The 21,006-nt window shown below is 39.4% G+C and overlaps 1 protein-coding gene across 1 annotated transcript in view; it reads left to right on the top strand.

Moving 5' to 3' along the window:
* The window catches only part of GFRAL (GDNF family receptor alpha like), a 73,861-nt gene extending 53,080 nt beyond the window's left edge, over positions 1-20,781 (top strand). The window contains exons 7-9 of the mRNA XM_043908697.1: positions 18,923-19,018; positions 19,147-19,219; positions 20,640-20,781. Coding sequence (XP_043764632.1) covers positions 18,923-19,018; positions 19,147-19,219; positions 20,640-20,781 — 311 coding nt within the window. The remainder of the gene's footprint in view (positions 1-18,922; positions 19,019-19,146; positions 19,220-20,639) is intronic.
* The last annotated feature ends 225 nt before the right edge of the window (positions 20,782-21,006 follow it).

The following is a 21,006-nucleotide window of genomic DNA, read 5'->3' as shown; positions in this document are numbered from 1 at the left end:
GAGTCAGTGCCAGAGCTACATAAAGCAAGCAGGCTTTCGTTTTTACTTTCTGCGCATCATCATTGTGTATGTGAGGTAATAAAAATCATTTATTATGAGCATGTGTATTCCTGGCTTAAGAGCCACGCATTCTTGTGACAACACTATAATAGCATCAGATATATTCCCATAAAACACCATATGTGGGCATTTAATAGTTCCTGGCCTGGCACTTACATGCTGGGATATCATCTTAAAGGAGGACTCCTACACACACACAAAGTCCGGTACTTACACAAATAAAATCCCTAACGTGAGACAGGTGAGTAGGGAGTAGAGATTTTAAAATCCATTGGTAATGACAATTGTTCCTCTTCTGTTAGTGTCAGATTGTCTCAAACCAGCGTGTAGAGTTCTTTTCAGCAAGAAAACCCTTCACAGCATCGCAAACATCAGTAAATATTCGTCCAGTCTCCAAGTTGTAAGAATGTCTTATCTGAGCTCTAAAAGCACCATCTAATTATTATTCTTCTCACCCTTATTCTCTGGAAAGCACTTATTGGGATCTTGTGGTACAAATCACAGTAAACAAATGGGTTTTCAAACCAGATAAAAGAATGTGGAATGAATGGAAGCCACTTTGTCAGGCAGCGTGAGTGTTAGGTGGTGGTTGTAAAGTGTGTGTCCATGGCCGTGAGTGTCCCCGCTGTCTCTCCTTTTTGCCGGCTTTCGGCTTAGGGCAGACCAGTTTCCTCTGGTTGCCCCTGGGGTTGAACACTGGACTTCCCCAACTTGCAACATGCTTGGAGTCTGACAGAACTCTGAGACTCACATCTTACTCTTGTGTTAGCACCTGAGTCCGTTGGCCAGACACTGTAGGCATATGGTAGAGACTTGCAAAACAATTCAGCTGCAGAAAGAAGCTGCCCACTAGTCTCTAATGGTACACCTACTTCAGTTGGCCTTGGCCAGCAAGGAGATCAAACCAGTCAGTCCTAAAGGAGATCAACACTGAATATTCACTGGGAGGACTGATGCTGAAGCTCCAACACTTTGGCCACCTCATGCGAAGAGCCAACTCATTGGAAAAGACCTAAATGCCAGGAAAGATTGAGGGCAGGAGGAGAAGGGGGTGACAAAGGATGAGATGGTTGGATGGCATCACTGACTCAATGGACATGAGTTTGAGAAAACTCCAAGTGGTAGTGAAGGACAGGGAAGCCTGGTGTGCTGCAGTCCATGGGGTCACAAAGAGTTGGACGTGACCGAGCAACAGAGAAACAACTTCAGTTGGGAGTCAGGCAATCTGAAAGGAGGGAAGCCTTACCCATCAGACTATAGAGCTCTCCACCAGGCTCCTCTGTCCATGGGATTCTCCAGGCAAGAATGCTGGAGGGGACTTCCATTTCCATCTCCAGGGGTTCCTCCCAACTCAGGGAATGAACCCAAGCCTCCTGTTAGGTAGGTGGAACCTTTACCACTGAGCCACCAGGAAAACCCTCTCTTCAAAGGGCACCTTATCTCAGGGACATACAGCCGTGTGTCTGTAAGTCCTGTGTGGGAAGATGCTAAGGATGATGTTTTTAGTTTCTAGACAGCCATCATTTAGTATCTACATCTCAAGCCTCTTACTCTTGCCAGTGTATCAGACAGCCTACAATGTATAATGGTAGTTTGTTTAAAGTCCATATGGTAGTTATTACGTTGAAAATGTACACTAAGCATATGTCTACAATACTAATAGCTCTTTCCAACACTTCTACATGGCTGAGTTGACCCAGTTAATATTTCTCACAGTTCTTTGGCCCAAACTCCCATTCCAACACCCCTCCTCTACAATGGAAATATTGTTGGTTTTAATTGCTTTTGTTCTTTTAACACTGCTGGGTGGTTGAAAGGTAACTTCAACTACCTTTCAACTGTGTGGTGGCTAGTTCTCTTACTGATCCGAAGAAATTTTCCTTCTATTGATAAAACTAGCTTTGCAGTTATTATCCCTAACCTGGTCATGCCCACCCATTACTGATTTTTTCCGAAGACTTTATCTGTTAAACATAACTCCCCAACCTCTTCCTCTTTTTTCCTCACTAAGGACTTCTAAGACACTAGCTTACAGTAGTGTGGTTTACAATCTGATCTGTTTCTTCCGTCTTCAAAACCATGTGTTTTGTCCTGCCTGATGGTCCTCCACCCTGACTATGCATTGAAAGTGTCTAGAGAACTTTTGAAATGAAGACTGTCTAGCACTTTATCCCCTTTTCTCCCTTGACCTTTAAAACCTGTGGTGATAAGGCCAAGGGCTCTAATTTTAAATGCTCTGTAGTTAATGCTGATATCCAACCACAATCAAAATGCAGTTTTCAATTAAAAAAAGTATAGCTCCTATGTGGACCCTCTGCACTATACTTGTCTCATTCAATCCTCACAATAAGACAGTCAATATTATAACTTTCATCAAATTGAATAGGAAACTGGGCACAGAAGAGTCTGTTTGTTAAGTACCCCCAGTCACATATTTAGCGTATTTTACACTTTTTCATTTTATTTCTGTGTTCTGACTGCCCTGGGTCTCTGTTGCTGCATGCGGGCTTTCTCTAGTCGCTGCAAGCAAGGGCTGCTCCCTAGCTGTGGTGAGTGGGCTTCTCTGGCAGTGGCTCCTCTTGTCATGGAGCAGAGGCTCTAGGTGCTCCGGCTTCAGTGGTTGTGGTGCAGGGGCTTAGTTGCCCCAAGGCACGTGGAATCTTCCCAGACCAGAGATCAGACCCATGTCCCCTGCATTAACAGGTAAGTTCCTAACCATTGGACCACCAAGGAAGTCTCTTAACACATTTTAGAGCAAGGATTTGAGTCTGTGGCTTTAAACCAAAAGTTGACCTCTTTCCACAATCAATACTATTCCTCACATTGCTCTATTGTCTATACTTACTGGTAGCCTCTCTTTATTTCCAATTCTCATTTTGATTTTGTGGGTTTATTTAATGTAAAAAAAAAAAAGCTCGGAAATCTTGTAATGCAAGTCAAAGGAGATTAGGAATAAAAATAATGGGGCCCTATTTGATTGTGATATAGTTTAATCCCAGTAGAGATAATGATGTTACATCTCATATTTATTTTTAAGAGTAAGGTGAACTTGACACTGGGCTTCCGTGGAAACTCAGCAATAAATAATCGACCTGCAAGGCAGGAGGTGAGCAGAAGACACAGGGTTGATCCCTGGGTCAGGAAGATCTCCTGAAGGAGGAAATGGCAACCCCCTCCAGTATTCTTGCCTGGAAATCCCATGGACAGAGGAGCCTCCAACATGACTGAGTGACTGAGCTCACACTCATGAACTTGACATTAGCATTGATGCATGAGAGAGGAGAGACTGCATGACTATCCCATGTGCCAAAAGAGAGAAAAGCATTCTTATCCCTAAGATGAAGGCCATTCTTCACAGATCTCCCCACCTTCTTCCAAGTCAGGTCTCTGTCTCCTGTTTTCTCACCTTTCTTTAAACTTTTTTTCACTTCTTTCTTCTCCTTCTACCTGCCATTCAATTGACAGACATAAGACGGGAGAGAAGAGAAAGAGGTAATATTATTAAGATCCTACCTTCTGTTAACAATTTCCATTTGTGGTTTATTATTACCCCCGAATGACTCAGCTTTTGCAGGGATAGACAGTTAGGCACACTATCCATAATTCAGTGACTTATAAACCCAAAGACTGATTTCTAGCTTCTGTCACATGTAGGCAGCTCTGGACTGTTAGCTGAGGCTCTGCACCCCCATTTCTACACTCAGGCTAAAGGCATGGCACTCTTTGGAACACAACATTCTCATGGCAGAGACAAAATCCAAGCAATAGAATCATTCAAGCCTGTGCTTGAGTATAACATATACATACAAAAACTAAGCGATGGACTCAATCAAGCCTCTGCTTGAATATAACATACACATTGTCACTGCTTATGTATTTTACTAATTCAAGTCAAGGTCAAGCCCAATGGCAGTGGGCTAATAAACAGATTCTTCCCAAATAAAGTGGTCCTCTAAGTCACATGGCATGGGTGGTGGGCATATAATCCTTTAGAGTGAAAGAGGAGTCCTGCAAAATAATACAATCTAGGGATAGGGATAGATTAGGGGTTTGAGATGAACAGATATATGCTACTGTATATAAAAAAATAAGAACCTACTGTATAGCATAAGGAACTATATTCAATATCCTGTGATAAATCATAATGGAAAAGAATCTGAAAAGGTATATATATATAACTTAATCACTTTGTTGTACACCTGAAATTAACACACTTCGTGAAACAATTATACTTCAATTTTAAAATCAAGTAAAATCATACAGTCTGTCTCAAATCCCTTTCTACATATGAGCAGCATGAGGCTCAGAGATTAAGGTAACTTGTCCAAGGCTGCTGCAGCCAGTGGATGACTCAACTAAGATTGTGCTGGAGTTCTGGTTCCAAAGTCGGGGTTCTTTACCCTGAGGTTGAAAAGTAGAGAGGTGAACATTACAGTTCTGCCCTCTATCACTCTTTTACCTTTCACTTCAAATCTATTCCGATAGAACCCAAATCTATTCTCTCAAGAACCCAAAGGTCAAATTAAAAAAAAAAAAAAAGAACCCAAAGGTCATTTTTTATTTAACTCTGTACTTTCAATATCAAATAATACTCTAAATTATGTAATATTTTTAAATGGTGTAATTTATTGAGCACTTATTTTGTACCAAACATAATTCTGAACTCTTGTTACTTACTGTCACTTTTAATTTTTAATTAAATTTTGTGGTTGGCATTATCCCATTTTGAAGAGAGCAGAGGAGGAGTAAGTTACCCACAATGACACTGCCGGAGTGAGAAAGACTCCAGATCTGATTCTGATGCTTCTGCTACTCTGCCCTGCATGATTCTGATTTCCAGCAGACATCTCTTTGTGAAATATGCCCTTACACTTGGTCTTTTCTCTGCTCTAGCTTCTCCCACTGATTTTCAGTTTTCACCTTCTCAAGCCTAAACTGCTACTATCCCTTCCTCCTTATATCTCCCTACCAGGGATAGACGAATTCTCAAACTGTCTTGATCATGCTATTTCTGTGAGCTGCCCATGGCCCTTGCTTTCACTCCTCCCACATCTAAAGGCCTTCATTCAATTTTCAAGGACACCCAGAATGTAAATTAGCCTTATTTCTCACCATTCATCAGATGTGTACCTTTCCCTGAGGTGTCCCTTGTCAATTCCCACTGCACATGAATCACATTTTCACCTTATCCAAAATTACATCAAGAACAGGGTCGTGTATCATCCTACAAATACACACCATGTTGATTGCCACAGTTCTAGTTTTGAAGTAGGAAGTAATTACTCAACTGGGAGATCATTGCTGCTGCTGCTGCTGCTAAGTCACTTCAGTCGTGTCCAACTCTGTGCGACCCCATAGATGGCAGCCCACCAGGCTCCCCCGTCCCTGGGATTCTCCAGGCAAGAACACTGGAGTGGGTTGCCATTTCCTTCTTCAATGCATGAAAGTGAAAAGTGAAAGTGAAGTTGCTCAGTTGTGTCCAACTCTTAGCGACCCCATGGACTGCAGCCTACCAGGCTCCTCTGTCCATGGGATTTTCCAGGCAAGAGTACTGGAGTGGGGTGCCATTCATTACTTGGGTCCAAATATGCTGGTTCTATCCCATGGTCCTGTGGACATTTATAGGTGATTAGGTATAAATGATCCATAAACTCCTAGTTCTGCTGGAATGGCTCTCTGAAGTAGGGGGCAGATTCTAAATTCTCCACATTCCATGTGCACAAGTTTAGGAATTGAAGAATAGCAGATAAATTGACAGTAAACCTGGAATTAGTGTTGCATCATGCCAACCACTCCAAGAGACAATGAGAGTAGCATTTGAGAGGTCAGGCTTCTCCCAAACCACAGGCTGTAAATTTTGTTTGACTCCCTGGAGTAGAGAACAAGAGAAATTTTGGTGTCAGGTGCTTGGAAATATGTGTACTTAGTAGAGGAGAGGATTATAAGTTAGTACCTAAAATAGTAGCTACGTTGATGGTGTTCTGTATGGTGTTCTATGAACTTCCGTTACTAAGTACAAATAAGAATCCTTGATAAGCATCTTATGCCCACACAAATGTATAAATATTTGTCTATAAATAACATAGGCCTGTGTTTTACAAAAATTTTTAATGGATTCCCAGATATAACCTACAGAGAAAATAAATTTTCGTAAAGTGTGCCCCACTGGTATAGCTAAAAAATATTGAAAATATTTGCAGCAAAAAAAAAAAAAAAAAAGCCCATGATTTATTCTGTCTAATCTAGAAGTTTCTGAAGTCACTTACTTGTGGACTTTTTTATTTTCTAGCACATAAAAGTATTCTTCATAGCTAATGTTTCATGGTACAGCTTAGAAAACTTTGCCTCTCCTAACAAACTTTCACTTTACTGTGTCTACCTGGAGTAAGGTTTCTGAAATCGAAAATGACAAGATGTTCTACTTTAGTCAGTTGGCCTCAGGAGATCTTTCCATGGAAAGGAAGCATGGGAGAAATGAAAGGAAGGGGGAAAGGAAGAGAAAAATAACCATCAAGGGACTTCCCTGGTTGGTCTAGCGGCTAAGACTCCTTATTTCCAATGCAGGGGGCCCAGATTCAATCCCTGATCAAGGAACTAGATCCCACATGGCGCATGCAACTAAGACCCAGCACGGCCAAATTAATAAATGAAAAAAGAAAAAGAACTATCAAAGGAATCCCTTTTCTTATCCTTATTGCCCTTCCCTTCCCACGAGTGTACTTTTTTTTTATCATAGAAGTCCCCAAGAGCTCTATTACTTTAGTACTAGTTTTCACTATCAAAAAATCTTAAAAACATAGGTGTTACTAGTCTCATTTTACAAACAAGAAAAGTGGAACTCAGATAAATTCCAAAAATTCTTGCTGTTAGTTATCTCCTTTACTAATGACCAAGATGCTTAATCTTTGCCCATCAGTGAAGAAACCTGACAGAATTAATCATCAAGTGAAATAGCTTCTTAATAGATGTTTGTTGGCCAAGTACCCATATGCATTGCAGTTTGGACAATGAATTTGCATTTGAAGAAGTGGTGACAATATGTGAAAATATGGAATTAATGTGAAGCTCCTTGGCTAACATCAGTTAAAGATGAGAAAGAACTAAACATTGTATAATTTTATGGTGTGGTGGTTCAGTCACTAAGTTGTGTCCGACTCTTACGGCCCGTTGGACTGTAGTTCGCCAGGCTCCTCTGTCCATGGGATTCTCCAGGCAAGAAATCTGAAGTGGGTTGCCACTTCCTTCTCCAGGGGATTTTCCCAACCCAGGCATCGAACCTCCTGTATTGCAGGTGGCCTCCTTTTTTTGTGAGAGCTTCCCTCGTGGCTCAGATGGTAAAGCGTCTGCCTACAATGCAGGAGACCCAGGTTCAATCCCTGGGTCGGGAAGATCTCCTGGGGAAGGAAACGGCAACCCATTCCAGTATTCTTGCCTGGAAAATCCCATGGATGGAGGACCCTGGTAGGTTACAGTCCATGTGGTCTCAGAGTCGGACACGACTGAGCGACTTCACTTTCTTTTCTTCCTTTTTTGCAGGCAGATTCTTTACCACTGAGCTACCATAAATGTATGTCATTAGGCAGTGACAGATGCGCTATTTCAGACGTGAAAGTTGCTAATGTACACTTTTGGCCATCAGATAACTGCATGGACATGGCATTGTGACATTCATGTTATATTATAAACTAGATGGATATGGTGTCTATTCTCAAGAAGGATGCCGTCTAAGGAAAATTAACAGCATTTATCATACTTTGATAGTCAACTTCTCCCTGAAGATTTACAAATGTATGTGCAGTGAAGAAATACTGCAATTAAATACTTTCTTTTTCCATTTTAAAACTCAATAACTTGCAAAGCTTTCTCAATCATCTCATCATTCCAAATAACTGTGAAGACTCTCCAAAAATCTATCTCTATCCTTTATTTTATTTCCCTCTCTTTTCCTTGGTATTTTCCATCAGCACAGGAAAAAATTTTGTACACCAGCCAGGCAAAGTCTTATACAGTTCCAAAGGGGTAGACACTAGTGAATCAATTAATTCCAAATGAAGACATCAGAAAGCTATCTGGACAATTAATGGTATTATCACATATACTTTTTCTTTAAAAAATTCTGTACATTAAAATCCTCCATATATGAAAACATAAACATAAAATCGATAAGGTATTGTGTAAGTTATTTCGATTCTTAGCTTACATTTGTCTTATCACAAGATCTCCTAGTACTTATACAATTCAAGATAAAAGTTACTTGAAAACGTTCAACTTTGGAAACACATTTTGTTTCTATTAAACTCATTCCAGATATTGACAGATTTAAACCATGGGGTTGCTTTATATTTTTTATCTGAGACTCAGGTTGTATTGATGGAGATGTATACTATAGCAAGCACAAAAATAGCCAAGTCTGATTTTAAATAGTAACACTGAGCTTTTGTGTATTATTCTTTGTATGCCCTTTGCCTGGTGAATATTCTGGAAAGTTTTACATATGGTCCTAACTCTACATCTGTAAAAACAGAAATATTCTATTGATATCAAAATCTAAGGTAACCACCTTGAAAACTGTGGCATTCATTTTTTTTTTCATATTTCTGTTAAATGTCAAAGTTAAAGTGGTGGTTTATTTGATGACCTTGAAAATGATGAACATATCTCAAAGGTATGTGCAAGACACTGAAAAATCCTACAGCTATATATGAGACATTTTATTAGATTTTATATCTTCTATTGTGAATTTTGGCAACAGAAATACATATACATGTACTTTTTTCCACTTTAAGACTCAAACTTATAGATATAACCATAGACATTTGTGATCACATATTTCTTAATGTTTCTTATTGTATGCTGCTGGTGCTGCTGCTAAGTCACTTCAGTCGTGTCCGACTCTGTGACACCCCATAGACCTGGGATTCTCCCATAGTCCCTGGGATTCTCCAGGCAAGAACATTGGAGTGGGTTGCCATTTCCTTCTCCAATGCATGAAAGTGAAAAGTGAAAGTGAAGTCACTCAGTCATTTCCGACTCTTAGCGACCCCATGGACTGCAGCCCACCAGGCTCCTCCATCCATGGGATTTTCCAGGCAAGAGTACTGGAGTGGGTTGCCATTGCCTCCTCCGTTCTTATTGTATAACACTATCAAATTCAACTGGTCTTTATTATTTTTCAAATCTATTTCCTTTTTTAAAAAATCTATTTTCTAATCCAGTTGGCTGCTACATTGGAAAAAGCTGAAAATGTTTTACATGTTTTTGTAGTCTCCATGAGGTTTTTAAAATATATAATTGATTAAAAAATTTTTGCCACAAATCACATTTTCACTCTTCATTGACTCTGTGATCTTGGGCAACTGTTCTGAGTCTGAGTTTCTTTAAGGCGAGCTAATATTTCCTGTGTGGCTAGTTGTTCAAAATTTAAACAGTGTCTGTCAAACTGCCTTGTAAAGTATTGATATTAAGCCATATACATGGAAGTGAAGCATTTTATATGTTGCATAAGTATGTATGTGCATATTCTCTCCCATTCTATATTCTATGTATATATATATGAATATATATGTGTGTGTATATATATATATAAAATATTATATTTGCTAGAAGCAGAAGCACCTGGGAAGTTTTAAGAGATTCAGAATCTCTGCATTATCCCAGATCTACTGAATCAAACTGGCATTTTGAGGTATCCAGAGATTCATATTAATGTTTGAAAAGTATGGCTATATGTGGCCTGCTTACGTGTGATTTCTCATGCTCTCTTTCTGCCCACAAACATAGATATGCACGTAGGAGAGAGACTCCAGGTTGCCGTGCCAAAAAAGGAGAGTAGATTCGTCATCTTGAGTTGATAAAGGAGCAGTCTGAAAGATACTGTCCATTTTAGTTAGAACTGACCATCAATAGTATTTGGAAGAGTAGAAAGTATTAAATGACTCATTCCTGAGATGGTGATGACAGTCAAGAATGAGGCAGAATGCATCACTGTAGAAATTTTGACTAAAATAGTCTAAGAAGTCAGACCAAAATTTTGTAATTCTGTCCTACATGCAAATTTGTGTATTTACGGATACATTCATGTAGGCACTTCAGTTGTGTCTGACTCTTTGTGACCCTATGGACTGTAGCTCTCCAGGCTCCTCTGTCTACAGGATTCTCCAGGCAAGAGTACTGGAGTGGGTTCCCATGCCCTCCTCCAGGGGATCTTCCTGACCCAGGGACTGAACCTGAATCTGTGTCTCTTATGTCTCCTGCATTGGCAGGCAAGTTCTTTACCACTAGTGCCTCCTGGGAAGCCCCTTACAGATATGTTCTATTCCTATTTTCAATCTCTATCCTTAGAGTCATGTTGTATGTGCCCCAAAATGCAGGTGACAGACTTTTGTTTTAGTTTCAACTTTTAAAATCATGGCTTTCTAACACTATATTGATGGAATCTAGTGTTAGTTATCAGAAACAGTATCATTGGCATTCCAAAAGCCATTTCTCAGTGACTACTTCATTATTTGCAGAAACTATTAGGAAGTGTGACTATTTGAGATATTTTAGAGGTGCAGTTGAAACTCACCATAATCACTGAGCAAACCCACTAGATGTGTGGACACTTCTGTCACCCAATCATGGATAAAAGAGCAGTTGCCAGGCTTGTCAATGTAGTCGTTGTCTCATGCTGAACTTCTGGCTCTTGACAAGGATCAAGGCAAATGTTCTTGCAGGTATGTGTGCTCAGTCACTCAGTTGTGTCCAACTCTTCATTACCCCGTGGACTGTAGCCTACCAGGCTCCTCTATCCGTGGAATTTTCCAATACTGGAGTGGGTTGCCATTTCCTATTCCAGGTCTTAAAGATTTATTAATTCATTTACATGTGTCCTGGTTTTGACATACAGAAAGCTATACATGTTTAATGCAAACAGTTTGATGAGTTTGACGATATCGCAGACACCGTAAAACCATCACCATAATCTGTATCACAAGCATATCCATCACCTCTAAGGTTTCCTGCCGTGCTCTATTATTATTATTTGTTTGGCCCAAGCTGCGTGGCATGAGGGATCTTAGTTTCCCTACCAGGGACTGAACCTGTGCCCCCTGCATTGGAAGCATGGAGACTTCACCACTGGATCATCAGGGAATTCCTTTTATTTTGTGTGATGATGTAAACACGCAGGACCTTCTGGGCCTTTCCTGGGGCAGACCCCCTTCTTCAGCTCCTAACATCTGATGCATATTTTCTGAGTTTTTCAGATGCTAAAACCACCACCAAATGAAAGAAATTAACTGCTTGATGACCATGAGCGTGTAGTCTGGACCTTCTGGTGCCTAAAGATTGATGATGTTAACTGCCCAGCTAAATCAATATCAACCAATCAGAGAACTGTGCACAAGCTGATCGCATGCCCTGTGAGCCCTCCCTTCACCTGGCCTTTAAAAACACTTCCCTACAGGGATTGTGGGGTGTTTTGAGCATAAGCCACCTGTTCTCCTTTCTGGGCTCTGCAGTAAAACTTTCTGTGTTCCAAATTCTGATGTTTTGGTTTGTTTGCCCTCACTGTGCATCAGGCACATGAACTTGCATTTGGCACCATTTTGAACATTAAACCTAAGATCTTGTTGTTGTTGTTGTTGAGTCACCCAGTCATGTCAGACTCTTTGTGACCCCATGGAATGCCTGGCCTCCCTGTCCCTTACCATCTTCCGAAGTTTGTCCAAGTTCATGTCCATTGCATCAGATGCCGTCCAGCCATCTCATCCTTTGATGCTCTCTTCTCCTTCTGCCCTCAATCTTTCCCAGCATCAGAGACTTTTCCAGTGAGTTGGCTGTTTGCATCAGATGACCAAAACACTGGAGCTTCAGCATCAGTCTGTCCAGTGACTATTCAGGGTTTATCTCCTTTAAGATTGACTGGTTTGATCTCCTTGCAGTCCAAGGGACTTTCAGGAGTCTTCTCCAGCACCACAGTTTGAAGGCATCAATTCTTTGGCTGTCTACCTTCTTTATGGTCCAGATCTCACACCCATACATGACCAGTGGGAAGACCATAGCCTTGACAATACAGACTTTAGTTAGCAGAGTTATGTCTCTGTTTTTCAACACATTATCTAAGTTTGTCATCACTTTCTTGCCAAGAATCAATTGTCTTCTGATTTCATTGCTGCAGTTACTGTCTGCAGTGATTCTGAAGCTCAAGAAGAGGAAATCTGTCACTACTTCCAACTTTTCCCTTCTATTTTCCATTCAGTATTGGGGCCAGATGCCATGATCTTAGTTTTTTAAATATCTGGTCTTAAGCTGACTCTTTCACTCTCCTCCTTCACCCTCATCAAGAGGTTCTTCAGTTCCTCTTCACTTTCTGCATTAGAGTGGTATCCGCATATCTGAGGTTGCTGATGTTTCTCCCACCTATCTTGATTCCAGCTTGTAATTCATTCAGCCCAGCATTTCTCATGATGTGTCCAGTGTATAGGTTACACAAACAGGGTGATAGTAGACAGCCCTGTTGTACTTCTTTCTCAATCTTGAACCAATCAGTTGTTCCATACAGGGTTCTAACTGCTGCTTCTTGACCCGCATCCAGGTTTGTCAGGAGACAGCTAAGATGGTCTGGTATTCCCATCTATCTGAGAGCTTTCCACAGTTTGTCATGATCCACAGTTAAATACTTCAGTGTAGTCTATGAAACAGATAGATGTTTAACTGAAATTCCCTTGCTTTCTCTATAATCCAGCGAATGTTGGCAATTTGATCTCTAATTTCTCTTCCTTTTCTAAACCCAGCTTGGAAATCTGGAAGTTCTTGGCTTGCAAAATGCTGAAGCTTAGAATGCAAGATTTTAAGCATGACCTTATTAGCATGGGAGATGAGTGCAATTGTTTGATGGTTAGTACATTCTTTGGTACTACCCTTCTTGGCAAATGGGATGAAGATTGACTTTTTCCAGTCCTGTGGCCACTGCTAGGTCTTCCAGATTTGCTGACATAATGAATGTAAAGCCTTGATGGCATCATCCTTCAGGGATTTGAATATTTCTGCTGAAATTTCATCACATCTCCTAACTTTATTAATAGCAGTGCTTCCTAAGGCCCACTTGACTTCACCCTCCAGAATTTCTGCCCTGGATCACTAACCACACCATCACAGTAATCCAGTTCATTGAGATCTTTATATACAGTTCTTCCATGTATTCTTTCCATCTGTTCTTGATCTCTTCAGCGTCTACTAGGTCTCCACCATTTTTATCCTTTATTGTGCACATCTTTGGGCAGAATGCTCCCATGATGTTTCTAATTTTCCTGAAGAGATCTCTAGTTTTCCCCCTTTTGTTTTTTTCTTCTGTTATTAAGGATTGTCCATTGAAGAAGGCCTTCTTGTCTCTTCTAGTTATTTTTTGGAACTCTGGGTTTAATTGGATGTAATTTTCTCTCTCTCCGTTGCTTTTCACTTCTCTTCCTTCTTCCATTATTTGTAAAGCCACCTCAAGTAACCACATTGCCTTTTCTTTTCTTTTTCTTTTGGGATGGTTTTGTTCACCACCTCCTGTACAGATCTCTGTCCATAGTTCTTCAAGCACACTGTTAACTAGATCAAGTCTCTTGAATCTATTTGTTGCCTCTACTGTGAATTCATGCAGGAGGCAAGTCTTACCTTGCTTGCCCATTGTTTTTCCCATTTTTCTTTAATTTAAACCTGAATTTTGCTATGAGAAGCTGATGATCTGAGCCACAGTCACCTCTAGGTCTTGTTTTTGCTGACTTTATACAGCTCTCCATCTTTGCCTACAAAGAATATGATCAATTTGATTTGGTATTGACCATTTGGTGATGTCCATGTATAAAGTCTCTTGTGTTGTTGAAAAAAAGGTATTTTCTATGACAAGTGCATTGTATTGGCAGAATTCAGTTAACCTTTGCCCTACTTCATTTTGTTCTTCAAGGCCAAACTTGCCTGTTGTTCCAAGTATATCTTGACTTCCTACTTTTGCATTCCAATCCCCAGTGATGAATAGGACATCTTTTTTTAGGTGTTAGTTCTAGGAGGTCTTCTAGGTCTTCATAGAACTGAACAACTTCAGTTTCTTTGGCATCCACAGTAGGGGCATGACTTGGATTTCTGTGATGTTGAATGGCTTGCCTCGGTAACAAACCAAGATTATTCCGTCATTTTTGAGGCTGCACCCAAGTACTGTATTTAGGACTCTTTTGTTGATTATGAGGGCTACTCCATTTCTTCTAAGGGATTCTTGCCTACAGTAGTAGATATAATGGTCATCTGAATTAAATTCACCATTCCCGTCCATCTTAGTTCACTGATTCCTAGGATGGCAATGTTTATTCTTACCATCTCCTACTTGACCACATCCAATTTTCCTTGATTCATGGACCTAACATTTCAGGTTCCTATGTAATACTGTTCTTTGCAGCATTGGATTTTATTTTCATCACCAGACACGTCCACAACTGAGCGTCGTACCCACTTTGACCCAGCCACTTCATTCATTCTGGGACTATTGGTAAATCTCCTCCATTCTTCCCCAGTAGCACGTTGGACACCTTCAGATCTGGGGGACTCATCTTTTGATGTCATATTTTTTTGGGCTTTTATACAGTTCACGCGGTTCTCATGTCAAGTGTACTGGGGTGGTTTGTTCCCCCTTCCAGTGGATCACCTTTTGTCAGAACACCCTACTATGAGCCGTCTGTCTTGGGTGGCCCTGCACGGCATGACTCACAGCTTCGTTGAGTCACGAAAGTCCTTTGGTGATCCAAGAAGGGGACTGATCCGCAATGGGTAACCTAAGATCTACCCTTTCAGGAAAACTGTAAGCATTGTTAACAATAGGCCCTATGGTATACAACAGATTCCTAGACTCATTCATTCTGCATAACTGAAATCTTATACCCATTGACTAATATCTCAAGTTTCTGTGTCACCCCAGCCCCTGGCAACTAAACCTAAGACATACTTTTCTTTGAAGTTTATGAGTTAAATAAAAGACTATGCCTTGTTGATTCCTGTTATAACTGCTTAAGGAAAGCATATTACTTAATTGGTTTAGTTTCGAGGCATGCATTTTAGTAGCAATGGTGTTATATCCATGTTAGGTGTTTAAACCTTGATTTATCATATTGATAATGTATAGGCTTTTCAGACTTATTGCTGCTGATATATTTTCCCTTCTCCCAGCAGCAATGCCCCTTCAATCCGCTTTAGAAGGAGGTTTTCATACACTGATGATTGAAAGAGTCCATGATGTATGGAATCTCAATTCTGATCATTAGGTGAAGCAATTAAAAACTCATTTCTAATTTGGGAATTAATATACCTTCAGGTGAGACAATATTGACCAAATTAGAAATAACACCAGGCCTGGGATACACAAGAAGAGTATCCTTTAATTTTCCGATCTCAATAAGATGTTGTCATGGTATTGGTGCTGTTTATTTAAACTTAGAAAGAAGACAATAGAATTTTAACTATGCCACGGGATTCATTAATAGGAATGAATCCAGAGTTTGGGATTAACATGTATACACTACTATGTATAAAGTAGATAACTAACAAGGACATACTATTTAGAACAGGGAACTATATTCAATATCTTGTAATAACCTATAGTGGAAAAGAATTTAAAAATAACGTAGATAGCGCTAAATTGTGTCCTACTCTTGTGATCCCACGAACTGTAGACTGCCAGTCTCCTTTGTCCGTGAGACTCTCCAGGCAAGAGTACTGGAGTGGGTTGCCATTTCCTTCTCCAAAAAGTAACGTATATATACATATGTATGTATATATATATAATTTATTAACTTTTAATTAAGGATAATTATAATACTGTTAACTTCTGTCATACATCAACATGATATATATAAATATACATAGAAAACTGACTCACATTGCTGTACATCTGAAACTATCACAACATTGTAAATCAACTCTACTTCCATTAAAAAAAGACAGATACATTAATATATTTTAAAAATTATTCTATGAAAATGTTCCTTTCATCAAATTTTTCTCCCAATCAGACTCTTCTGGGTTATGCTTTAATCGAAGGTTGACAAATCTGCAGTTTGTACTCAAGTTAATTTGTCTCAAGAACTCTGACATTTATTTTTAAACCATGACTTTGTGTCTGATCCGCCGCATTTTTTACAATGCATTTACTACTTCATATAAATTATACAAAGTGGAGGTTTGGGCTGCATCAGCTCTCAGCCACTGCTGTGCAAGATTTTTGGAAGAAAAAAAAAGCAGAGAAATGATCCCATCTCTCTAGCTCATTTGGAGAGAATACTATTTAAATTTGTTCTTACTGTAAGGCTGAAATTAATCTTGATTTCCCGTCAAATGTACAGGGATTTTACAATTTAGTTCATAATAGTATCTAATTCCTCTAGGGTAGGAGTTAAGATAAACAAGTCACAGACAATGTTTATCTATAAATATAGCAGATGGTGTGGGACTGAGGTCGGTTATTAACTCTGCCGACTTTAATTTCATGGTTATAAAACACAGTAAACCTCACTGTTTATAAAAGGTGGGGGACAATCTCCAATGGGCTTCAGTAGCCAAGAAACCCTCTGTAACATTAATCTCTTCTAACTGATATTTGGTATTCTCCTAGGGTACAATATTTAAGATTGTGGAGTGACTGCTAGTCACATTAAAATTTTCACTGGGATCATTAGCTAGCATTTCTGTCATTGATCTATTATAACCTTGTTAATGAGTTCCATGTGAGTGAAATTTAGTGAATAAGACAATTCTTTCTAAGCCTTACTAGGTGAATGCTTAACAATTACCTTAGGCAGTTATATATCTAAAAGATAGCCTGATTAATCAAAATCCTACCTTTTTTCTAATATAAAGATGAACTGTGATACCTAACTAGTCAAAATGTACTGAGGTGTAGAATTTCACAAAGGAAAACTATAGCATCATTTGAATAATCAGCCAATGTACATTACATACATTTACATTTAGTTAATGAATCATCTAAAATGTCACAAAACACCATAGAATTTAAGAGAAGCAAAATAATGTGTCCTTAATATTCCAATTTATTTAAATATAAAATTTAATTATGATCACTTAGCTCACTAAACATCTGTCTGTTTAACTTGATTGAAATTAATTCTTCCCCGAAAAACACCACTGTTATTAAAAAAATTTTTGAAATAGCTCAGTTTTTCCATTCTGAGTTTCTAGTGAATAACAGAATTATTTTATAACCACAAAAGTGAAAAAAAAACAAAAGCTCTACTTCTATTGCTTTTACATTCAGAAGAGGTTGACTTTTCACGTCCTAAGAAGGTCAGACTTCTATAAATATGTGATAATCTGATAGGTGAATTGGGGATTAAAACAATCTTGAGCTAAAAATGTCATAACAGTTAATGCCTGAACTGTGTGCTAATGCCTTAACTCCTTGAGAATTAATTTTCAGTGACAAAATTCTCAGGTACCTTTCTCGCTCTTACGTTAGGCTGCTTCTCCTGCACCCACCCTGGTCGCTTTATCACTCCTCAAACAGTCTGGTTCCTGTGATTTCCACCAGGTATTCAGGGTAGACCTCACACCTTGGCTCCAAGGAACTGGCTCCTGACAGCATCAGTCCTGGGTAGAGAGGCCTAAATGGGACTGTTGGTTAACATGCCTCCTCTCCTTTCCCGCTCAGAGCCTGTTGTCATTGGATGCAACACCTTGTTTATTTGATACACTCACTTCTGCAAAAAAAATCTAACCACTCAGACTTCCAGGTCTCAAAATGTGTGAAACATCTGTAACAGAAGATAGCAAACTCTCTCTCAAGTGGAGGCTCTACCTCAGTTTCCTTCATTTATCTTTTCTTTCTTTTATTCTTTTAAGACTTAAAACCCACCTGAACCATTATCATTAAAGAAATAAGTTATTGATATGTTTGACATATATGTTTGTGTTAACTTAAATCAAAACTAGGGGTGATTTCACTTCAAAGTTATCAATCAAATCACCTAAATCAGAGCTCAGTTAGGTCCAAAGATCCAAAGTTTGCAACTTCTTGTCTTATGAGTTGTGAAGTGAGGGTGGACTACGTTTAGGACAAAATGGACGAGAAGAAGAGGGCTACAGACTGGTCAAGAGGACCCCTGACTCTTTGTGACCTCATGGACTGTAGCCCACCAGGTTCCTCTGCCCATGGGATTCTCCAGGCAAGAATAGTTGAGTGGGTTGCTATGCCATTCTCCAAGGATCTTCCCAACCCAGGGATCAAACCCAGGTCTCCCACATTGCAGGCAGATTCTTTACCATCTGAGCCACCAGGAAAGCCCTTAAGTGAGGCAAAAATATGTAAAGTCAATATAAAAAGAGGTGGTTCAAAAAGGGAGACAGAATAGGGGAATAAGCAAAACCAGATATTGAAGGGTCTAGGTAGAAAGTTGAGCAGAGTGACTGGTTTAGGGACTCTCCTGAATGTACTCTAAAAATTCACAAATACAGTGGGTCTTGGGGAAATGTGCACTCAATCACTCTTGTAATGAAGGAATTTTCTTCAGTATCCCAATGTGCAGCTTTAAATTATTGTATTTTTTCCCTAGTCTATGTATATGGTAAAATGAACTGTATTATAAAATGTAATCATTATTCTAGTAATACTTTTTTAAAAAGCAACTTCAATTATGCAGTTATTTGATTAAAGGTGAAAAAGGCTGTTAAAATTGAATAAAAGTGTTCCCCTTCTACCCAAATCTGTCATATCAATATTATATTAAAATAACATCATAGAAACAAATTGTTGTCTTATAAAGCAAATTACAACCCACGGGATAAAAATAATGCATGACTTTGATATACTTTCACCTCATTTTCATTGTTCTTTCAGATTATCTGACCCTGTCTAAGGTCAAAGGCATTGCAATGCAAAAAGGAAAACATGCAAAGGAGATAACTCTCAGTGGATTTCATCCCCCCTTTAATGGTCAGTTAAAAATCCATCCTCTGGTGCTTGCTTCAGCAGCATATATACTAAAAATCCACCCTCTGACATATCTTCAGTATTTATTCTCTCTAAAAGTGCAGTCCTTTAAAAACATCTTTTCCTTCTAGGAGAAGTCATCTATGCTCTCATGTGCATGATGGTCACCTGCGGGATCCTTCTCCTGGTCATGGTCAGACTGAGGTAACTGGATGCAGCTCAGCAGGGAGGGGCTGTAAGGGGACCAGCCCTGTGGGACCACGGGTCAGGACGGCAGCGCTCAGCAGGGCCAGGAAGGAGCGCGTTTCCCTTAAGACATGGGAATCGTGGGAGGGGTCTGTGAGAATGTTACCCTGTCTTCACATGTAAGGGACGTGTCCTCACACTGGATGAATCACGCTGCTTTTTTTTTCATTTATTTTTATTAGTGGGAGGCTAATTACAATATTGTAGTGGTTTTTGTCATACATTGACATGAATCAGCCATGGATTTACATGTATTCCCCATCCCGACCCCCCCTCCCACCTCCCTCTCTACCCGATCCCTCTGGGTCTTCCCAGTGCACCAGCCCCGAGCACTTGTCTCATGCATCCAACCTGGGCTGGTGATCTGTTTCACCCTAGACAATATACATGTTTCGATGCTGTTCTCTTGAAACATCCCACCCTCGCCTTCTCCCACAGAGTCTAAAAGTCTGTTCTGTACATCTGTGTCTCTTTTTCTGTTTTGCATATAGGGTTATCATTACCATCTTTCTAAATTCCATATATATGCGTTAGTATACTGTATTGGTCTTTATCTTTCTGGCTTACTTCACTCTGTATAATGGGCTCCAGTTTTCACACTGCATTTTATAAGCACATATGCATTGTTCTTCCAGTGAAGTGGCTCTCAATCTTCCCCCCGGTTTTCCTATGAAATCCAAATGGAACTTTGCTGCATTCCTGATTCAGATCCCTTGCAGGATTAATCTGCTCACATAATGCACCTGTCATGTTTTACACACTTTATATTTACCTGAAGATATAGTCTGTAATTTCTTATAAGCTGAGTTTTATGCCTATTTTTGTACACTTATTAAGTGAGGTATGAAATGAGGCCTCATCAGGTACCTTAAAAGAACTTATTCCTGTTGCCTGACTTAATTTACTTTTTCCAAATCTTCTCTTTCCTTGGCTGCCTTCGTTGTGAATGTGAGACCTTAGGTTAAAGATATATCAATTGTAGACGTCTAAATGTCTGGGGTTTAAAATTTTTCCACTTATTTAACACTTACAAAGAGATATAAAGTGGTGCTCAGTTGCTTATTTTTAATCAAAATAACAATAAAATAATAAATAATAAGCCATAATAAGTAAAGTATTTGATATTTAAATATCAGTGATGTTCATTTGCTTATTAATGATACAAATGTGTAAGAAGTGAAAGTGAAAGTCGCTCAGGCATGTCCAACTCTTTGTGACCCCATGGACTATGCAGTCCATGGATTTCTCCATATATACAAATGTGTATATTTTCATATAATTTGACTATCCTAAATTTTATGGAAAATATATATTAAGTGTGTGTGCATACATATATGATATATACATTATAAACATGCACCTAAAATATATTTATCAGTAAGATCAGGCCTGAGGGCGGCAGAGCCAGTGGACGTTTATCTCAGGATTCTCAGAGAAGAAGATTCAGTAAACTTGATGATGCTGGTACACGTATGGATCCTCAGACCCCAAGGACTCCAAGACCAGAGACCAAGACTTAACGGGGAGGTGTGTGGTGGCAGCAAGAATCGGGCACATGATGAGTGTGTGCCCTATCCACAGACATTCCAGCTTACTTATTTTTAAACGTACTCCCAGCTAAACATATTCCCCTGTTGGATCCAACTCCTCTAACCATTTAATTTGATGCTGACCAATATTAATACCAAACTGTTTTTCTTCAAGGCCTTAAAAGTTGTATTTGTATGAAAAGATATTCTTTGAGT

This window comes from Cervus elaphus, chromosome 7 (genome assembly GCF_910594005.1).
Source record: "Cervus elaphus chromosome 7, mCerEla1.1, whole genome shotgun sequence".
Taxonomy (NCBI): Eukaryota; Metazoa; Chordata; class Mammalia; order Artiodactyla; family Cervidae; genus Cervus; species Cervus elaphus.
This window is presented reverse-complemented; position numbering and strand designations above follow the sequence as displayed.